The sequence below is a fragment of the Borostomias antarcticus genome (assembly GCF_949987555.1).
Source record: "Borostomias antarcticus genome assembly, chromosome: 17".
In the NCBI taxonomy this organism is placed as follows: domain Eukaryota; kingdom Metazoa; phylum Chordata; class Actinopteri; order Stomiiformes; family Stomiidae; genus Borostomias; species Borostomias antarcticus.
Window position 1 is genome coordinate 428,529 of NC_140250.1, and position 21,721 is coordinate 450,249.

A 21,721-nucleotide genomic window follows, 5' to 3' on the forward strand; every position below is an offset into this window, starting at 1 on the left:
TGTGTGTCTGCATTCTTGTTTGTGTGTTTGTGTGCGTGTGTGAGTGTGTGTGTGAGTGTGTGTGTGTGTGTGTGTGTGTGTGTGTGTGTAGGATGGGGGTGACCTTTTCTCTCTTGGCTGTGTGTTTCCAGGCTTTGGCATTTCTTTGCCTGGGTAAATAATTAATCAACCCGTCAGGAATAGGTTTGTCTGCTAGGGAGAGAGAGAGAGAGGGAGGGAGAGAAAAAGACAGAGAGAGGGAGAGAGAGAGGGAGAGAGAGAAAGAGAGAGAGAGGGAGGGAGAGAGAGGGAGAGAGAAAGAGAGAGGGAGGGGGAGAGAGAGAGAGAGGGGAGAGAAAGAGAGAGGGAGGGAGAGAGAGGAGAGGGAGGTGGGAGAGAAAGAGAGAGGGAGGGAGAGAGAGGAGAGGGAAGGGGGAGAGAAAGAGAGAGAGAGGGAGAGAGCGGAGAGGGAGGGGGGAGAGAAAGAGAGAGAGGGAGGGAGGGAGAGAGAGAGGAGAGGGAGGGGGAGAGAAAGAGAGAGAGGGAGGGAGAGAGAGAGGAGAGGGAGAGAGAGAGGAGAGGGAGGGGGGAGAGAAAGAGAGAGAAAGAGAAAAAGAGCAAGGAGTGGACACAGTCTCTTTATTCCAGGTTTGGTTTCTGCGGTGCAGTGAGTGAAAGAGAAAACAGTCTGACAACATGGACGGTCGGTGAGGTCAGGGTGAGGTCAGGGTGAGGTCAGGGTGAAACAAAATTTAATGTTTGAAAACATGAACAGACAGTTTTTACATGTTTTCAAAATCTGTGAGAGGAATTCAATGATATGCCCATGTGATACAGCTACAGACATTACATTTCTATATTTAGCCCTTGGGGATAAATATCTATCTATTAACAACACAACTCAACTGCAATTTAATTCAAAAACAACACAGAGATAGATAACACTGAATCTGAAATTTTAGGTGTACAAAAAAAACACGTACCAGAGTGTGTGTTGTGCTTCCTTACGGCGGCCATATTTACACAATAGCTACGTACTGTTTTGATGTGCGTTCCTTTCTCATCTGGAGACGGTTCTCCCCCCCGCGCTGTGTTTCTGGATTAATACGCCTGAATCACGCTGGCACTCTTTCACTTCCATGTGTCTCCAAATGCCAAAACAACGGCAGTGAAAACCAATCAGTCTGGCTATGATGGGTTTGTATCTATCTGTCTGTCTGTCTGTCTATCTATCTATCTATCTATCTATCTATCTATCTATCTATCTATCTATCTATCTATCTATCTATCTATCTATATTCTCCCACCTGATAGCGTCAGACAGGCCCGGCTGCCTGCCTGTCTGTCTGTCTGTCTGTCTGTCTGTCTGTCTGTCTGTCTGTCTGCCTGCCTGTCTGTCTGTCTGTCTGTCTGTCTGCCTGCCTGTCTGTCTGTCTGTCTGTCTGTCTGTCTGCCTTCCTGTCTGTCTGTCTGTCTGTCTGTCTGTCTGTCTGTCTGTCTGCCTGCCTGCCTGCCTGTCTGTCTGTCTGTCTGCCTGCCTGTCTGAGCCAGACGCCGTTGTCATCCCTGGAAACCCTGTTCTCACAGCCCGACAACAGGACCCATACCAACCATAGCTGGGGAACACATCTAACAAGCCTCACTACTCGCTAGGCCCAAGCTGAGGAAAATACTCTTTTCATCTGTGTGTGTGTGTGTGTGTGTGTGCACGTGTGTGTGTGTGTTGTCTGATAGAACCTCTCATGATAATTAATTCACTATTTCCCACAATTCTTCATTTCAGTGCACTTTCAATTTTTCAATCATTGACCAAAGACAATGCACCCATCCAGCTTTGGCGCTTCTCGACGCTAAGAGCAGCTCCTTGCTGGGTTATCTCTCTCGTTAGCCTCGCTATGCTAATATTAGCAAGAACCAAAGGTATCTAGAGCACGCTCAATCCACTTGTCCTTATATACACAGGGCCACAAGCACGGTCCAGTGGCTACGAGGCACATCGGGCCCCTACAGCACCTGCAGGTGGTTGACCGGACTTGCCGGAAGAACGGAGGCTCGTAGTGAAATGAGTGACATTTGCAAGTCAAAAAAGCTTGTTTCAGTCGACTGAGCACCGACAATGTGACTTCAGCATGTGTACGAGCACGCAGCCTACCCATAATGCCTCACAGTGGGTCAGATGAAACATCCCAGAGTCATCGCTTTGAGGACCGAGGGAGGTCTGTGTGTGTGTGTGTGTGTGTGTGTGTGTGAGTGTGTGTGTGCGCTGGGGAGTGATGAGAGGATGTTAGCGTTATTTAGGCTTTGCCTCAGGGCTCAGATGCTTGGCTGAACATGTGGGATTGTGGGTAGACGGGGTCGTTAGGCCCACTGCGCCGCCCTGCTAACTAAACAGCGTTTAGCTCTCAAGCGCTTTCTGAGGTAAGTGTTCTTTAAGGAAACCCAGGATGCTGCTTAACGCTAGAAGGTTGTTAAGACGGCTCCATGGAGTCTGGAGGCTCGTTTTATGGACGCTTGGGTTGGGGGCACCAAGGTTGTCGGTTTGATTCCCACATGAAGGCCTACAGCACAGGCGAAGAGGTGTGTTTTTAAGGTGAAATCCCAGCCATATAAAACATCATCCAAAGTTTCAACAGCGGAATTGGGAGAAGATAATGGCCGCATTTTACCAAAACCTTCTTAGCGCTAAAAGCGCTAAGAAGCGCTAAGAAGCTCTCCGCTCCGAAACAAGCAAACGGGAGCCTTGAGAAGACTCAAAGAGCTTTTTAGCGCTTAGAAGGTTTCGGGAAACGCGGCCAATGTGAGCTATGGATGACCTGTCACTGTAGACTAGAAATCAAAGCGTTTCTGGAATATAGAGCCATGTCACCGAGCCTCAACACCTTCTCTCAATCACATATAGGCTGCCTGTTAGGCGTTAGGCTCCAAGCCACATCATGACAGCCAAATCACCAAATCACATAGTGAGGTAGGGAATTCAATCTGTGTCAGATGACTATCATTTTACCGATACTGGGTCGTTGTTCACGGGAGGGTAATAGTAGGTAATTACTTTATTGGCTCCTCACGCCATTTGACAGTCGCATTATATTGCAACTGTTTCTTATGAAAGGAGCAGAGATAAAAGTGCTATTGAATCACAGCCCCAGTCACTCTCTAGTCAATTCCCCTCCAGAGAGGAAATTGAAAAGATCCGTCTTGGACAAAGAGCGCAATAAAAAGATCGAAGCAGATTGTTCCGTAAATGTGAATCTGATTGAAATCCGGGTGAAAATCAATCACCGCGTGAGTCTGGTCCGTTTCGACAAAACCACAGGAGGAAATGTTTATTTTCCAAGAGTAGCCTACTTCCCCTGAAGCCAAGGTGTGGAGCCCCGAGCGGCCGGTCCAGATAGAGGCCTATAGCAGCTGTCTGTTTAATCTGTGGATGGAGAATGAGAACCAGACTTTCTCCCTCTCACACAAGCTGTGTTCGAAACCGTTCCCTATTCCTTATATAGTGCACTATATAGTGCGTCCGCCATTTTTTTGTAGTGTTTGAATTCTCAACGGTTAATTTCATTCACTATATAGTCCACTACAAAATACCCACAATTCACGTTGATTTCTAGTGAACATACGATGTACCCTACAATTTCTCCTGTATACCACAATGCAACGCTGTCATGTTTTACCGAAGAAGAAGATGTGAAGAAGAAGACAGCAGCTATCGGTGGCTAAAGCAGTTAGCCAACATCACGATGATTCCTCTAGCCGTTTTGCTGCTATTGCGCGTTTGAGTTTGCTATATTATATTAGCTAGCTGCTTTAGCCACCGACAGCTAACGTTACCGTTAATGTTATGGAAGCTGCTGTCGTGAGCTAACTGGCTATCTCGGGCTTGCTCTTAGCAGACAGCACCATAGTTGACAAAACCACACTTGCACATCATTAGAATTTCAACAATTTATGTGCTCGGTTTGTTTACGTGATCCATGAATATCCGACGCAATGACGTTCCATGTAGTGTCCGAAAACCTTTTAATGGTTCCCTATGTAGTTCACTATGGGTAACACTACATAGGGAATAGGGAGTGAGTGAACGAGGGAACGATTTCGAACACAGCTACACAGAAGTCTCCCGGCTTTGAGAATATCACATCTCGCGCATAAAACGGCAGTTGAAAAAGTTGCCACGCACACACATCAGCACATGCGGGCTAACGTGTGAAACGCTGGACCCGGACACGAGCGTCTCGGAGAGCCTGAACTCGCCCAGCGTATCTGAACTCGCCCAGCGTATCTGTTAGCCAGCGGGTTTGTGTTGATGGTTCAAACACAGGCCGAACCAAGCGAGCACACAGGCACACCTGCACACAAACAAGGGTGAGTGAGACAAACAGCTTGATAGATTGTTTATCGTTTGTGCTGTTTATTCTTACTCAAACAAGACACTGAATTGAACACAGGTCTTTTGGCCAATAATAACTATGAGAGGCTAGTAATAACTATGAGAGGCTGGTAATAACTATGAGAGGCTGGTAATAACTATGAGAGGCTGGTAATAACTATGAGAGGCTAGTAATAACTATGAGAGGCTGGTAATAACTATGAGAGGCTGGTAATAACTATGAGAGGCTGGTAATAACTATGAGAGGCTGGTAATAACTATGAGAGGCTGGTAATAACTATGAGAGGCTGGTAATAACTATGAGAGGCTAGTAATAACTATGAAAGGCTGGTAATAACTATGAGAGGCTGGTAATAACTATGAGAGGCTGGTAATAACTATGAGAGGCTGGTAATAACTATGAGAGGCTGGTAATAACTATGAGAGGCTGGTAATAACTATGAGAGGCTGGTAATAACTATGAGAGGCTGGTAATAACTATGAGAGGCTGGTAATAACTATGAGAGGCTGGTAATAACTATGAGAGGCTGGTAATAACTATGAGAGGATGGTAATAACTATGAAAGGCTGGTAATAACTATGAGAGGCTGGTAATAACTATGAAAGGCTGGTAATAACTATGAGAGGCTGGTAATAACTATGAGAGGCTGGTAATAACTATGAGAGGCTGGTAATAACTATGAAAGGCTGGTAATAACTATGAGAGGCTGGTAATAACTATGAAAGGCTGGTAATAACTATGAGAGGCTGGTAATAACTATGAGAGGCTGGTATGCCAGAGGCTAGTGCTGAACTATCCAACAATGGAGATGGGACTTTCATATTGAACACAAAGACGGAGATTGTGTGGCAGAATCTACTGGAACAATCTGGTGACCAAAGAACAGCTTATATAAGGTGTGATATTACATTATTATATGACATAACTTTTTACAGGTAATGTGCATGTGTGTGTGTGTATGTGTGTGTATGTGTGTGTGTGTGTGTGTGTGTGTGTGTGTGTGTGAGAGAGAGAGCACAGGGACAGTGGGTAGGGAGATCAGATTCATGTGTGACTTGGGAGGGTGTGGTCATCGGGAGAAGTGGGCAAACGGGTCTGACTCCCTGTCTCTCTCCCCCTCTCTTCCTCCCTCTCTCTCCCTCTCTTCCTCCCTCTCCCTCCCTCTCTCTCCCTCTCTCCCTCCCTCTCTCACTCTTTCCCCCTCTCTCCCTCCCTCTCTCTCTCTCTCCCCCTCTTTCCTTCCCTCCCTCTCTCTCCCCTCTCTCTATCCCCTCTCTCTCTCTCTCTCTCTCTCCCTCTCCCTCCCTCTCTCTCCCTCTCCCTCCCTCTCCCCCTCTCTCCCTCTCTCTCCCTCCCTCTCTCTCTCCCCCTCTGTCTCTCTCTCGCCCTCTCTCTCCCTCTGTCTCTCCCTCCCTCCCTCCCTCCCCCCCTCCCTCCCCCTCTCTCTCTCTCTCTCTCCCTGGCCATCTACCATTTCACTCACTACATCTCTTCCAGCCTCACTTCCTCACCTTCCCTTTATGTTATATACCTGTGTGTGTGTGTGTGTGTGTGAGAGAGAGAGAGAGAGAGAGTGTGTGTGTGTGTGTGTGTGTGTGAGAGAGAGAGAGAGAGAGAGAGAGTGTGTGTGTGTGTGTGTGTGTGAGAGAGAGAGAGAGAGAGAGAGAGAGAGAGAGAGTGTGTGTGTGTGTGTGTTATCGTGAAAGTACTCATGTAGAACAACTTGATAAGGCATCCATTAAGGACCGTTCTTATCATCGTTGTGCCTTTTAAAGTATTTTAAACAGCCCTGGTTGTGGTTCTGAATCAGCTCTCTGAGCCCCCTTCTCTCTCCTGCTGTCTGTCAGACAGAGATATACAGACAGGTAATCAGAAGCAGCGGTCACACCAGGAAATAATTTGCCACAACGCATATTTATCCTGCTTTTGTAAGGAATATGACTGTATTAAGTAAACGCTGCAGACCTACCTCTTCATGTCGTCATACGTTCAGTTAGCATGAAGTAGCGCAAAGCTAGCGTCTAAATCCCGAACCCAGCGTGGTCGATGTTGACTTCACCAGATTGCTTTGTCCGCGGCGAGCCACGAGCATACAGTGACACGTCATCGTGGGGTTTGTTCATTTTAATAAGCCCAGGTGAAGCCCGGCTGGGTTGCCTTGGCGCCCGTTGCTGCGGTGATGAGTCATGACGACTCGAGTAGGCTACACAAAAAAATTCGGACCCGCGAGACACGGCGCGTGCTCATTAGACATCAAACGCTCAACAGAGAGGCATCAATATTATGGTTCCGCAAGGCTCCGGTGCATAGGGACAGTCAGGGGACATTGGAGGGACAGTCAGGGGACATTGGAGGGACAGTAAGGGGACATTGAGGGACAGTCAGGGGATGTTGGAGGGACACTCAGGGGACATTGGAGGGACAGTCAGGGGATGTTGGAGGGACAGTCAGGGGATGTTGGAGGGACAATCAGGGGACGTTGGAGGGACAGTCAGGGGACGTTGGAGGGACAGTCAGGGGATGTTGGAGGGACAGTCAGGGGACATTGGAGGGACAGTCAGGGGACATTGGAGGGACAGTCAGGAGACATTGGAGGGACAGTCAGGGGACATTGGAGGGACAGTCAGGAGACATTGGAGGGACAGTCAGGGGACATTGGAGGGACAGTCAGGGGACATTGAGGGACAGTCAGGGGATGATGGGGCATAGCAGCTTGTCACAGGGCTTAACCCATCGGGCACGGCAAGGGTTAAGAATCATGAATAGCTGATATGTCAACATCTGAAATGTCATGTCATTCAACGGCTTAAATCATTCAAAGCAGCAACTAAATAGGGGTTTAGGAAAGTGATGTCATTGTGTGTGTGTGTGTGTGTGTGTGTGTTCCCCAAACACCTTTGAAAAAGCCTGGGGCGAGTAGGAAGTTGATAAGACCTCACTTCCCTCTCTCTGACTCCCTACGCGTTTGTTTTTATCAACATAATTCTCTACTTCCCTAACACAGAGTCCTCTACTCCTCTCTTTCTTGGCCCAAAACGTCTCACAGGAAAATGGGATTCTGGGATTCACTGACTGACCGTGGGCTCGTGAACTAGGAGAGCCGGTGACATCATGTCTCAAAAGTGTTTGCACCCACAGGTACGACGTAAGGGCAACAGTGTTTGCAAACCATCGCCTCTCAATTACCTGAAACCTAAGCTGGAACAAATAGGCTACAAGACAGGAGATATCCCACAAGGAATCCTGTGTCAAAGTCCCAACATACTTTGAAGTCTAACATTAGTTCCAGCTGAATGACTTTGAGTTTGTGTGTTTGAGGTACGCAGGAAGCAAACACAGCCCAAGGCCAGGCTGGACTGGCTTCAGAGCACCCCTGGGAGGTAGTGGATCGACCCTAGCTAGCATTCACTTATTAACTAGGAGCTGTCCATTTGCCAACTGTTTGGGGGAGGAGTGTTCAGGTAACACTGAGCTTATCTACCATATGCTACAAAACCTATCTGTGTCTTTTCCACCTTAGAAGCCACACTGTGTGTAGATTTCCTCGTTACACACAGGTTTTACACACATATTCCTCGTTACACACAGGTTTTACACACATATTCCTCGTTACACACAGGTTTTACACACATATTCCTCGTTACACACAGGTTTTACACACATATTCCTTGAGGGAGGTGTGCTTCAGACACCCAGTTTTAATACAAACTGTTTCTATGTGTCATTTAACCCTCATTGCCAGGCTAAGTAGTCAGCAACTTTCCAAATGTCTCCTTTACTTTGCATTTTAGTAGGCTAGAAGCTTTTATCCAAAGTGACTTATGAACTAGTGCTGGGGTTGCAGAAATGAGTGCTGGAGTTACAGCAATAGCCTTGCCCAAGAGCACAACGGTAGGCAATTATTGATAGCATTAACACTATTATATTTATAATATAATCTATATTATGAATATATTATATAAAGGCCTATTATATTAGCCTATACATTATCACTCTGGACGAGACCCTTTACAGACCTCGAATCGCATTTGGGAAATTAAAGTGGGCGTGCGATTCACGGGCTGGAGCCGGACGACATTAAACTAACACAGAGTGGGGAATCATTTCATGTCAGGTCTGTCTGTTCAACTCTTTATCCTCCATGGGACTGAAAATAAAATAAAATAAAGCTTTGATTGAACTGAATGTGCTTCTGACAGACGCTCGAGGACAGGTGCGCACACCTGCTTCACAACCCCATCAAATAGAAAGGCCATCGTTAAAACCCAACTTTACCGCTGTTGTTGTTGTTGTTGTTGTGGATATAACGTAGGCTATAAGCGAAAACACATAAACATAGCCTACACTACACAAGATGGCCAACTTTTCCTTCGCATTTCGCCTGCTCAGCACAGGGGCGACGGATAGAGGTAGAGAGATGATGTTCTTACCTGTCGCGCGTAACCAAGGTGTGGCCCCTCGATGAGCGCCGTTAATCTAAAAACAAATCCAGGAAAACTTCAGCAATCATGTATGTCTCGGATCCACCTCACTCCAGAAAGGGTTCAAATCATCGCGAACACTGAACGAGGCGTCTTCCTGTCTCATCCTGAACTAGCAGGGCTCCGTGTCTCTGGGAAGGGGACGTCCCCCGTGGCTGCTGTGTCCCCCGTGGCCGGCGTGTCCCATGTCCCTCCCATGTCACCCTAGTGAGCTGCTAGTGGCGTTAATGACTAATCATGTGACCTCAGCCGGGATCACACAACCTCACAATCCTGCCCCCGCTCACCTTTTAACCACTTGTGTCCCGTCTTTATATCGAGAGTGGGATATGGGACTGTTTAATTGATAAGTCACGCTAATGAATTGTAGAAGAACTTAAAACCTAAAGAACTTAAAACCAAAGAGTGTATTTTAGTCAATATCCTCTAAAACACTCTCTGGCACAAATTTACTCAGAAATATTTGAATGCGAATATGCAAATATTTGTGAACACAATTCCTTGTACATAACACAGCTGTGCCATGCTCAGTCTCACCTGCCCAGAACCGGTTCCTCTGTTTTGATAAGGATACCTGATAGAGGTTTTGTAAATAGGATATCAAACAGGCTATGTTTGCATATACCTGCCAGTCAATATAGTTAGTTACGCCCATAACTCGCCAGTCAATATAGCATCAACTATTTGTGATCACCACCAGCCAATACATAGGGAGCGTGAGGAAAAGGAGGGAGAGAGTGTGTGTGTGTGTGTGTGTGTGTGTGTGTGTGCGCTCACGCACTTGCAAGCTAGGGTAGCAGCAAAAAAAAAAACCTTCTTGAATATCAGATTTTCTGGAAACAGGAAACCAGAGCTGTTTTTCCACCTGCATATCAGCCAGCAGAGAGGGCAGCCATCTTGGCACAGAGACAAGACATGACACCAACAAGGGAGACATGTGACATGCAGAACAAGCGCCCCTTCAAAACGCCCTCAAAGGCGTTCAATCAGCCTCTCCTCCTCTCTCCTCTCCTCCTCCTCTCTCATCTCCTCTTCCTCTTTCCTCTCCTCCTCCTCTCTCATCTCCTCCTCCTCTCCTCCTCCCTCTTTTTTTGTTTGTTTTGCTTTTGCTTTGCTTTTTTGTTCCTGGTTCTTCTGAGTATGGACTACTTGATCCACGGGGCCATGTTCCTGGTTCTTCTGAGTATGGACTACTTGATCCACGGGACCATGTTCCTAGTTCTTCTGAGTATGGACTACTTGATCCACGGGACCATGTTCCTGGTTCTTCTGAGTATGGACTACTTGATCCACGGGACCATGTTCCTGGTTCTTCTGAGTATGGACTACTTGATCCACGGGACCATGTTCCTGGTTCTTCTGAGTATGGACTACTTGATCCACGGGACCATGTTCCTGGTTCTTCTGAGTATGGACTACTTGATCCACGGGACCATGTTCCTGGTTCTTCTGAGTATGGACTACTTGATCCACGGGACCATGTTCCTGGTTCTTCTGAGTATGGACACAGAGATTGTCTTGGGGCCGGAGACAGGAGGGGAGGGATAGAGAGATAGAGAGAGAGAGAGATAGAGAGAGAGAGAGAGAGAGAGAGAGAAGGATGAGTAGGGGGAGAGGGACAGAGAGAGAGAGACAGAGAGAGAGAGAGGAGGAGTAGGGGGAGAGGGACAGAGAGAGAGAGACAGAGAGAGAGAGAGGAGGAGTAGGGGGAGAGGGACAGAGAGAGAGAGACAGAGAGAGAGAGAGGAGGAGTAGGGGGAGAGGGACAGAGAGAGAGAGACAGAGAGAGAGAGAGGAGGAGTAGGGGGAGAGGGACAGAGTGAGAGACAGAGAGGAGGAGGAGGAGAGGAACAGAGACAGAGAGAAGGAGGAGTAGGGGGAGAGGGAAGGGGAGAGAGGGAGGATAAGATAGAAAGAACGGGACAGAGAGAGAGAGAGAGAGAGGGACAGAGAGAGAGAGGGACAGAGAGAGAAGGGGAAGAGAGTAACAGAAAGAGAGGGACAGAGAGGAGGAGGAGGAGAGACAGAAAGAGGGGAAAGAGAGTGTGAGAGGAATAAAGGGAGAGACAGAAAGAGAGGTGTACCAAAATATATTCTCCCGTTTACAAAATTAAAGAAAAGAGACAAGACTGAAGAAAGGATATGCTGAGTGGAGAGAGACCGTAAAGTCCCCCAGGAGACGTTCTACTGGATCAAAGAGAGACGTTCTACTGGATCAAAGAGAGACCAGGAGACGTTCTACTGGATCAAAGAGAGACGTTCTACTGGGTCAAAGAGAGACCAGGAGACGTTCTACTGGGTCAAAGAGAGACGTTCTACTGGGTCAAAGAGAGACCAGGAGACGTTCTACTGGGTCAAAGAGAGACGTTCTACTGGGTCAAAGAGAGACCAGGAGACGTTCTACTGGATCAAAGAGAGACCAGGAGACGTTCTACTGGATCAAAGAGAGACGTTCTACTGGGTCAAAGAGAGACCAGGAGACGTTCTACTGGATCAAAGAGAGACGTTCTACTGGGTCAAAGAGAGACCAGGAGACATTCTACTGGATCAAAGAGAGACGTTCTACTGGATCAAAGAGAGACCAGGAGACGTTCTACTGGGTCAAAGAGAGACCAGGAGACGTTCTACTGGATCAAAGAGAGACCAGGAGACGTTCTACTGGGTCAAAGAGAGACCAGGAGACGTTCTACTGGATCAAAGAGAGACCAGGAGACGTTCTACTGGGTCAAAGAGAGACCAGGAGACGTTCTACTGGATCAAAGAGAGACCAGGAGACGTTCTACTGGATCAAAGAGAGACGTTCTACTGGGTCAAAGAGAGACCAGGAGACGTTCTACTGGATCAAAGAGAGACGTTCTACTGGGTCAAAGAGAGACCAGGAGACATTCTACTGGATCAAAGAGAGACGTTCTACTGGATCAAAGAGAGACCAGGAGACGTTCTACTGGGTCAAAGAGAGACCAGGAGACGTTCTACTGGATCAAAGAGAGACCAGGAGACGTTCTACTGGGTCAAAGAGAGACCAGGAGACGTTCTACTGGGTCAAAGAGAGACCAGGAGACGTTCTACTGGGTCAAAGAGAGACCAGGAGACGTTCTACTGGGTCAAAGAGAGACCAGGAGACGTTCTACTGGGTCAAAGAGAGACCAGGAGACGTTCTACTGGGTCAAAGAGAGACCAGGAGACGTTCTACTGGATCAAAGAGAGACCAGGAGACGTTCTACTGGGTCAAAGAGAGACGTTCTACTGGATCAAAGAGAGACCAGGAGACGTTCTACTGGGTCAAAGAGAGACCAGGAGACGTTCTACTGGATCAAAGAGAGACCAGGAGACGTTCTACTGGATCAAAGAGAGACCAGGAGACGTTCTACTGGATCAAAGAGAGACCAGGAGACGTTCTACTGGGTTAAAGAGAGACCAGGAGACGTTCTACTGGATCAAAGAGAGACGTTCTACTGGGTCAAAGAGAGACCAGGAGACGTTCTACTGGATCAAAGAGAGACCAGGAGACGTTCTACTGGATCAAAGAGAGACCAGGAGACGTTCTACTGGATCAAAGAGAGACCAGGAGACGTTCTACTGGATCAAAGAGAGACCAGGAGACGTTCTACTGGGTTAAAGAGAGACCAGGAGACGTTCTACTGGGTTAAAGAGAGACCAGGAGACGTTCTACTGGATCAAAGAGAGACCAGGAGACGTTCTACTGGGTTAAAGAGAGACCAGGAGACGTTCTACTGGATCAAAGAGAGACCAGGAGACGTTCTACTGGATCAAAGAGAGACCAGGAGACGTTCTACTGGATTAAAGAGAGACCAGGAGACGTTCTACTGGGTTAAAGAGAGACCAGGAGACGTTCTACTGGATTAAAGAGAGACCAGGAGACGTTCTACTGGATCAAAGCAGAGGCTCAACCCAGCCCATGGCGAGTCTCTGGACAGGACAGCGCTGATTGGACAGGATCTCCGCTGACCCACTTTTCTCTGTGGTCGTCTGCTTAAACAAACTAGCCCTCTTTCCCCAGAGCACATTCTTCTGTGAAGCCCATATTTGAAAAGCATGAGAAATGACTTCATGATGTTGACCCAAAAATAATATTTAGACATGTCAGCGTGTCCTGAAGAAAAACGATGACGAGTTAGCAAACATCTGAAGGAACACGTTTCTACAGAAGCAAAATCTAACACTTAAGTCTCTGTCAGTCCTCCCAGAATGAAAATATAATGTTATTTGAATTGTACGGTGGCCTGTATGTCAACTCACCGCCGCCCAATCCAACCTTGGTGTTCAAATTGACTTTGTGTGCCTTTGATGGTCGAAGCCATAGTGTCTTTGTTTAAGATGTTTAACTGTTACTTAGGCCGTTGTATATCACCATTAACGTATCTTCATTTTGATCTGGTTTTCAAACAGCCCTGCGTTTGCACGCTGTGTTCTCTTGTTCATTGTCTCACTGTGAGCACACTGACGTATTTCACACATCTGTAAATGTATTCGATGTAGAAACAGCAAACAACCTTGACTATAGTATTGCTGCAACCCTGCATTGCTGCGGGTGGATGTTGCTCAGGAGGTAGAGCAGGTCGTCCAAAGGATGGTTGAAGATAGAGAAGAGAACATTTAATCAGTGACCCTGTGTGTGTGTGTGTGTGTGTGTGTGTGTGTGTGTGTGTTTCCTCGCGTCGCCCTTTGCGCGTGTGTGCTGGTGTGCACTGCTGTGTGACAAATCAAAATGACTTCTTCTAAGGTTGTATTTGGCTCATATTTCTTTTCCCCCTATTTCCCAAACACAGAACGTCCTCCTCCTAGTTTTCTGTTGCTCTCCTCAATCTTCTGAGCTTCTGCCGACGCAGCGTCTCTCAGACCGCCCCGGTAATCTCATGAACCCGTCGCAGACGCACAGTTCTGAGGACATCCCAATTTCCACCGGCTCACCTGGAATCAGAGCAGCACAATTTACCCAGATACCCAGCGACAGAGAGGCACTGCCAGGATCCAGGATCCAATTCCCTCCTTCCCAGCATGCTTCACTTCAAGGGGGAATTAGGCCAGTGGCTCATACCGGTAATCTTTCATAACCAGGGTGTGTTTACAATACAGTGTCCTACTGGAAATCTGAGACCCAAATATCAAATCGACATTTCGAGCCAAAACGGACGGTTAAAGATCCAAAAATGTCGGAGCCGTTCAATCGCTGCACGGTGACATAGCTGTGACCTGATGTCATGATTTGCATCGGTAACCATCCAATAATAAGTTACATGCCTCGCGTCCGAGACTTGGAACGCAGGCGTCCTTTGAAAGGACAGGTTTGTTAGAACGCAGACTGCGTTGCCCTTTGTCAACATTCCATGTCCTGGCAAGGCCTTTTAGCATACTGTACTCAAACAAAACCAACGTGTACAGTTCAACCATGACTGTCTCCCTATCTACAAGGATGTAGAGTTTTATTTTCTTTTGGACAGCTACTGTAGGTGAGGGCACCACTTCTATTAAAACTTCAGCCCACAGTCAGATAAATGTTTTTAGTCCGAGCTGGTGTAATCTTCCTGTACTTACTGTACTAGGTAGAGAGAGAGAGAGGGAGAGAGAGAGAGAGAGAGAGAGAGAGAGAGAGAGGATGACTCATAGGCCACCCAGTGCTGACGGTAGGTCGTAAAACAGAGGAGTGGAAAAAGACTGAAATGACAAGAGGGCCTCTGTACTCAAGTGTCAATACAGTCAACAATGAACCTGTTATTTTTGGCTGAGTAAATAAGACTTAAAGCCATACTGTACTTAAGTGTCAGACACACACACACGCCCCCCCCCACACACACGCACACTGTGTAGTGGTTGAGCCAGTCCTGCTGTTTGACAAGCGGTGTGATTAGGCATGGTTGTGTGAGGCAGGTGGACAGGCCAGGCCCTGTTAGACCAGCACAGCTGAAAGACATGAGATCACCATCATTACAATGCAGGGCGTGGCCACCTGCTTACCCACACTCTGGAGCTGCTGTCTCCGTGGAGACGGCACACACAGACACACACACGCACACACACACACACACACAGACACACGCACACACAGAGACACACACACACTGGCAAACGGTAGGCCAAAGCTACAAGCATCATCAACCAATCATAGATCCTGGATTTGTTTAGCTTGTGTGTGAGTGTGTGTGCATATGTTTGCCAATGTGTGTGTGTGTTTATGTGTGTATATCCATGGTCTTATGATAATGACACTGTCATCTAGTGGAATTATTCACCACAGGTCTGGGGCTGAGCACCAAGCAGGCAGAGCAATTATCTCCCCATCAAAACATCGTACGCTCTGTGTGTGTGTGTGTTTGTGCATGTATGTTTGTGAGTGTAGTACAGGCTGTATATTTGACATAAGAAATAAGAGAGAGTGAGTGTGTTTTCATGAGAGAGAGAAGAGGAAGAGAGAGCTACTGCACAACTATCAGGGGAATGTGTAACTGCATGTCGCAATGCTAGACCTGTTTTAATGTAACACTATACTGATTTTCTCTATATATACTGTTTATAATTCACTTTTTTGTATTATTATTATTATTATTATTTAATGAACATCCTTTTTCTTTCTTTTCTTTTTCTCCTTTTATATATGTAGTTTTTCTTTAAACTTCTTAAACTGGCGAGACATGTACAGTAAACTTCTTCTTAAACTGGAGAGACATATAAACCTCTTCATATGTTCAACTGGTGAGACATGTACAATTATTCATATTTTGAACTGGTAAGAACTTGTGACAAAACCAAAAATCACGAGGAAGGTGGAGGCAAAAGTGAACCATTTTATTACACTAAAATGTTCCATACAAACAATGCATACACACTATTTCATATTGCTTCAGACATAAGTTTCTTTTCTGTTAGAATAATTCCAGTTAGACAACTCTGTAACAAAATGGTAAGTAAGTACAACATTTATGAAAATATAAATCTCTAAACAGGTAAGTCAGTTCTGACAATACAAAGAATACCGTAGAAACATTCAACACCAGTATGCCAACTATGTGTTGCAAACATGTAAGTTATTAAAAGTCATTCAAGTTACATAACATACAATAATACCATATACTGGCTTCCATATGATCACATTCAAATATACTCTTAAACTGGCATTCCAATATATAAGTGGACTCACTTAAACTTCTTAGCAAAGATAGTACTTTTTTTTTCTCTACTATGTTTGAACATAATTCACTGAATATAACACTAAAACAATGTGGTAATGATGTCATCACAAGCCTTAAAACAACTCATTGTCGATTGAATGGAACTTCGAACTTAGATAGGAACTTTGGCAAATACACTGTATGATAATTCTAGATTTGGAAACGTATTAAGTTTGTTTCAGGGCAATTCAATATTTTAAAGCTTGAAACTGCTACAGGTCTTTAGTTACTGTCGGGCGAATGTCTCAACTGCTGAACAGAGGAAACATACAATTAGAGATACACTAGCCCTTCAAACAGTTGATCGACAAAAATATCTGACAAATAATAGTATGGTAATATAGTTGGTATCATCCTTTCCAAACTGTTTCTTTCAATATAACTCAACATCCCATAATCCAGCGATGATTTGGGATTAAAAAGGCAAAGCCACCAGAATATAAAGATTACCAGTGTTACCCTTACCTTTCAAAAAGCATTCATAAAGTGCTCTCAAAACCACATAATGATAATCATTGTTCTGTAGTACTGACACTGGACTCATTGCGGACAATCGGATCATTCAAAAACAACAAAAAGAAATCCTCTGACCATTAAAAACAAGATGTTTTAAGGCGCCAATGCGTGTGGTAAAATGCTACAGAGTATGCTCAATAATTGTGTTGCCCTCCAAGATGATGAAAATACAAGGGTGAGCAAATTCAGGTAAAGTTAGACCAGTTGTGTACACATCTTTAATACAAGGAGACAGTAGATCACACCGTAAACCCATCTTTGCAGTCAACAAAAGATCCTGCAATTCACCTTCCAATACTTTTATCTTCTTTGATAATTTACATGTATAACATAATGGTACACTAGTACTCTATATGGTTCTACTGTATGTACAGTTATGGTGCTTAAAAAGTTACATTTGAAGTCTGCATTACAGTAACAAACTATCCCTGGCTGATGCTTAAACATGTTCTCAGTCTTCTGACAACCGCCTACACAGCAGAATACATTTCTGAAATGTGCCTCACTGCGCTTACTGGAGCTGTAGTGAGGCGTAACCTTTCAAGCCCCCGAACCATATATACTATGTTTATAAAGTCCCTGCATCTTCATAAATCTCTGTAGTCTGCTAAAGAAAAAAAGACATTTAAAAATCCAGGCACTCACTTTGATTGCATTAAGCACAACATAACATTTTTAAGGAGTTGCACAAATTGCAGCAGCCAAAAGAGATATGTACACATATTTATATAGTTCTTCCTTTTTGTACAGTACTAATTGATGGTATCAAAACAAACATAAATCCACATCTTACAAACAACATTATGGCTTAATGTGTAAATAAATCAAACGTGTATGTGTAAGGAAGAGTGGTCAAGCTCACTGGAATGGCTTTGGAAATGTTTAAACTGAGACATTTGAATATCAACCTTGTTCTTCAAATGCAAAAGGACACATAATGGCAACCAAATAGACCTCATAAACAGTTTTTTCTCTATCTCCTTTTTTCCAAACAGCTCTGTTTCTAACAGTCATTGTATGAAAAACCAAAACAAAATTGATATTGTCGTCAGTAACACATGACTTGAGTGCAGCGTTAAATCGGTCGGCCCATAAACTACCCAGGGGGCTGACCTCTGCAGCTGAACCAGGTGGCTGTAAACATGAGTCAACTGCAACCCCAGAGAAACCCTCCCCCTCCCCACCACCACCCTCCTCCACCCTCTCACTGCAACAGTTCGCTCTTCTTAGTGGGGGTGGTGGTCTCTGCCTCGCCTGAATCGGACACGTTGATGGGGCTGTCTCTGGAGAAGACCTCTGTCGACTCCCTCCACACGCAGTCGGCGATGGTCTTGAAGGCATGGTTGCCGCACTTGGGCCGCACCTTCTGCGACGCGTTGTTGACGATCTGACGGCTGTTTGAGGTGGCGATCTTGATTTTGAGCGCGGCGTCCACGCGGTCCACCACGGTGTAGGTCCCGATGCTGCCGTCCTCGAAGCCGATGATGATGTTGAGCGCCCGCTGGGAGAGGCACAGGAAAGTCGGCGTCTTGTAAAGCGAGCAGGTGCCGATGCTCTTGCCGTCCGCCAGGCGCATCACGATCAGATTCGACACCACGCCCGCTTCGTCGTCCTCCTCGCAGTTCCGGAAGCAGACGTAGACCAGGTACCGGCCATCTCTGGAAAGCCTCTGTCTCCATATGATGCCCGCGGCATGGACCAGCCTCAGCTTCCCACTGTGAAGGTCCAATACATTAATGTTCTCATCTCCCTTGGAGACAATGCCCAGTTTCCCGTTTGGCGAGATCTGAAAGTCTTCCAGGTTCTTCAAGAAGTTGGTAGGCAGTTGGACGCGCCTGCAGACGGACTCGTCCGCTACGCTCCAGATGAACACTGTCTCTGTGGATGTGATGAAGACCACAAAATCCGGGCAGTCGGGAATGAGCTTGAAGTTGACAATAGTAATGCCATCGTCACAGACAAACTTCTTGGAGACACTGCCTGACCAGAGGCTGACGGCTAGAAGCTTGTTTTTTGTGGTTCCAACCAGGAAGGTGTTGGCGGTGGTTATCAGTGCATTCTGAAGGGTCACCAAGATGTTACACACCTTGTGGCCGGTGGCAAGCCTCCAGACTCTGGAGGCATTCTGCTCACAGAGGGACACCACAAACTGGTCATTGTGGGTGATGAGGAGTTGGGATATCTTCTGTCCGTTTATACGGAAGATATTTTCTCCCGTGGCAGTTTGCCAGATGTACTGGCTGCTCTTGTCGTCCGACGTTACCATAAGGTCGCCTGAGGACGTTAGTACACAGTTCTCCACCAAGCCCTCATGTTTAAAAACCGTCTCGATGAAGCCGGTGCTGAAGTTCCACTTGTGAATGGACTCGGAGCCGTCCATTGTGAACACATAGTCCTCCCTACCAGAGAGTTGTAAGCTCTGGATCCTCTTGCCTGTTTTGTCAATGTTGGACATGGCGGTGATGATGTCTATGTCCCAGACTGACAGCACTCCACTGCTGGCTACAGAGAGGAGGAGGTTATGGTGGGTGGATTTGATGAGTTTGACGATGGCCCCTGAGATCTCGATCAGGCTGGCCATGCACTGCCCACTGTCTCTCCTCCACACAAAAATAGACGAGGTGTTCTCCATGGAGGCCACGATACTCTGGCCATTCTTCGAGAGGACGGCAGCCACGAAACGCTCGCTGCGCTTGGCCTTAAACTTCTCCACCATCTTCCACACCTTGGTGTCTAGGACTTCGATGCTCCTGGCCTTGCAGATGAGGATGGAGCGCTGGTCCTCGGAGAGCTCGATGCCCACCACTTCGCTCTCATCACCCCTGCAGTCGTAGTCTTCCATCAGGCGAGGATTGGTGATCTCTTTGGTGTTCCACACCGACAGACTCCCTTCATTGTCGATCATCACCATCTGGTAAAGGGTGTCCAGGACTAAGATGGACTTGACGAAACCGCCGGAAAACTCGGACGTCACCGTGGCCAGCTTGTCCCCGTTCCCCAAATGGAAGATGGATGTGGTGTTGAGGTACTGACCGCAGAAGGCATACATTCCATCTGGGGAGCACTGGACACATGTGACCTCATACCAGCAGTGGAACTGGTAGAGGGGCCAACCATAGAGTAGGTCAATGACATTGACATCTTTACTGGCCTCCAGCCAAGCTAGCGCATGGTGGCTGGACAGGGTGAACCCATTGATAAAGGCCACGCCTCCAGTGATGCCGCAGTGCTTGGACCCCTTGATGTCCACCTCAGACAATAAACAAGACTTGTGATTGTCGTAGATGAGCAGTGTGTTCTTGGTGGTGGCTACTACCAGATACTTCTCATCTGTGGTTAGCCTGATGCCCAGCACCACCGACCGGGCGGTGTCGATCTGCCGGAGGAGCTGCCGGCTCTCCACATCCCAGGTGCTGACGGACCCGTCCTCCAGGGCCACCAGCACGATGTTGGGGGCCAGGGTGGGCAGGATCTCCACTATCTGCATGTAGCTGGTGCACAGCGGCAGCCTCTCCGGGCTGTATGTAACGTCCATGGAGGAGTGGAGGGGCACGATGGAGCAGTATTTGGGTCCGTCCTTGTCGCATTCCAGGAGGAGGTGTCGGAGCTTGGGGAGGGAGGTGACCACGGGGAGGAGCCTCTGCTGCAGCTCCGCGGACAACGACGCCGGGCTCTTCATCACTTTGACTTTGATGCTACGCAGTGTGGTGGCTAAGAACTTGAGCTCTTTCTCTTGGGAGTAGCTGTAGGCTAGGTCGATGTCCGTCAGGGCCTTTTCGAACTGGCCTATTTTGATCATGGTGTAGAGCCAGCTGAAGTTCATGATGACGCCGAACATGAGGTCGTCGGTGCGGCCGCTCCTGGTCAGGTGGTAGAGGAGCTCTGTCATCTTCCTGTGATTCACAAAGAAGATGTCCGGCTCCAAGAGGTTACATTGGAACACCCAGGGCTGCTCCGGCGTCTGCCTGTCGTAAGAGTACTTGTCAGAGGAGGCTTTCTCGTGGGACTGCTGGTGGTGGGGGTTTTTGTGGTGCGAGATGTTGAGGGAGGCGAAGTGGTTGTTGTCGCAGTGGAAGATCTTCTTCCTGCCGCCGGACCACGCTCCCAGGAAGTACTCGGCCAGGAGGCTATGCATCTGGTGGACATCCTCCTCGTTGCCTAGGTACAGCTTCTGGGCGATAAGGTGTAAATGTCGGTTAGCCCACACCATCAGGGTCACATTCCGGACCTGCCTCTCTATCAGATAACCCTCCAGTTCCTCTTTGAGCCTTGCCACTAGATCATATGAAATCCTCAGTGGGTTCTTTAGGTTGGAGCTCACCATGATGTCGCTAAGAACACTATTATCCAAGGAGAGAATGTCCTCCAGCTCCACTTCAGTCAGGCCCGCCTTGGCCATGGTGATGTAGCCGAGAGCCCTGAAGACAAACCTCTGGCCAAGCTTGTTCTCCACCGAGTAGAAGAGATGCTCGATGCTCTCGTGCACCGTGGAGCAGAGAGACTTATCATCCACATCTTTATGGGACCTCCAGTGCACCACCTCCCGGTAGATGAGGTTGACGAACATGGGCAGGGTGCACTTGGCCAGCGCTTCGTTCACGTAGATCTGCTGACCCGAGGTGACCTTTCTCTTGACCCCGAGCAGCTGCTGCTTCAGGGTCTGGCTGCAGGCCTTGCGGTCTCTCTGGACGAGTTCCACGTAGCGTCCCTCGTCGTGAATGAGGCTGCGCAGCTTCTGGAGGATGCCATGCTTGTTGGGCAGGGTGGACACCACAATGCGGACGGTGCGTGGGAGGTGGACAGGGAGCCACCAGAGCTTCCGGGCCTCGTCGGCCTCCGAGAGCTGTTCCAGGGAGTCCAGGACGATGACCAGGGGCCGGTGGAAGGAGGACTCCCCCAGGAGGTTGACCAGCAGCTCTCTCATTTCCTGGATCTTGTTGGGCAGGAAGTGGATGAGGCAGCGGTAGTTGATGGCGATCTGCTCGCAGATACTCTGGAGGAGGGTACGCAGGTCCGTGGAGAACTCGGAGGAGCCGATGAAGCGGACGATGACCACCGGGTCGGTCTCTGGGCCCATCTCCGTCTGGAGCCACGTGTAGGCCTGGAAAGAGAGAGAGAGGGAGAGAGAGAGAGAGAGAGAGAGAGAGAGAGAGTGCGAGAGAGAGAGACA

General features: G+C 47.6%; 2 protein-coding genes across 2 annotated transcripts in view; both read right to left on the reverse strand.

The window, feature by feature from the left end:
* Window positions 1-8,974, reverse strand: part of LOC311319905 (uncharacterized protein) — a 16,712-nt gene extending 7,738 nt beyond the window's left edge. Inside the window, exon 1 of the mRNA XM_084451535.1 lies at window positions 8,798-8,974. The gene's annotated coding sequence lies outside the window, so the exon portion shown is untranslated. The remainder of the gene's footprint in view (window positions 1-8,797) is intronic.
* Window positions 8,975-17,755: 8,781 nt separating this feature from the next.
* Window positions 17,756-21,721, reverse strand: part of nwd2 (NACHT and WD repeat domain containing 2) — a gene marked incomplete at both ends in the record, with an annotated part of 65,342 nt that continues 61,376 nt past the window's right edge. Inside the window, one exon of the mRNA XM_084451915.1 lies at window positions 17,756-21,652. Coding sequence (XP_084308041.1) covers window positions 17,756-21,652 — 3,897 coding nt within the window. The remainder of the gene's footprint in view (window positions 21,653-21,721) is intronic.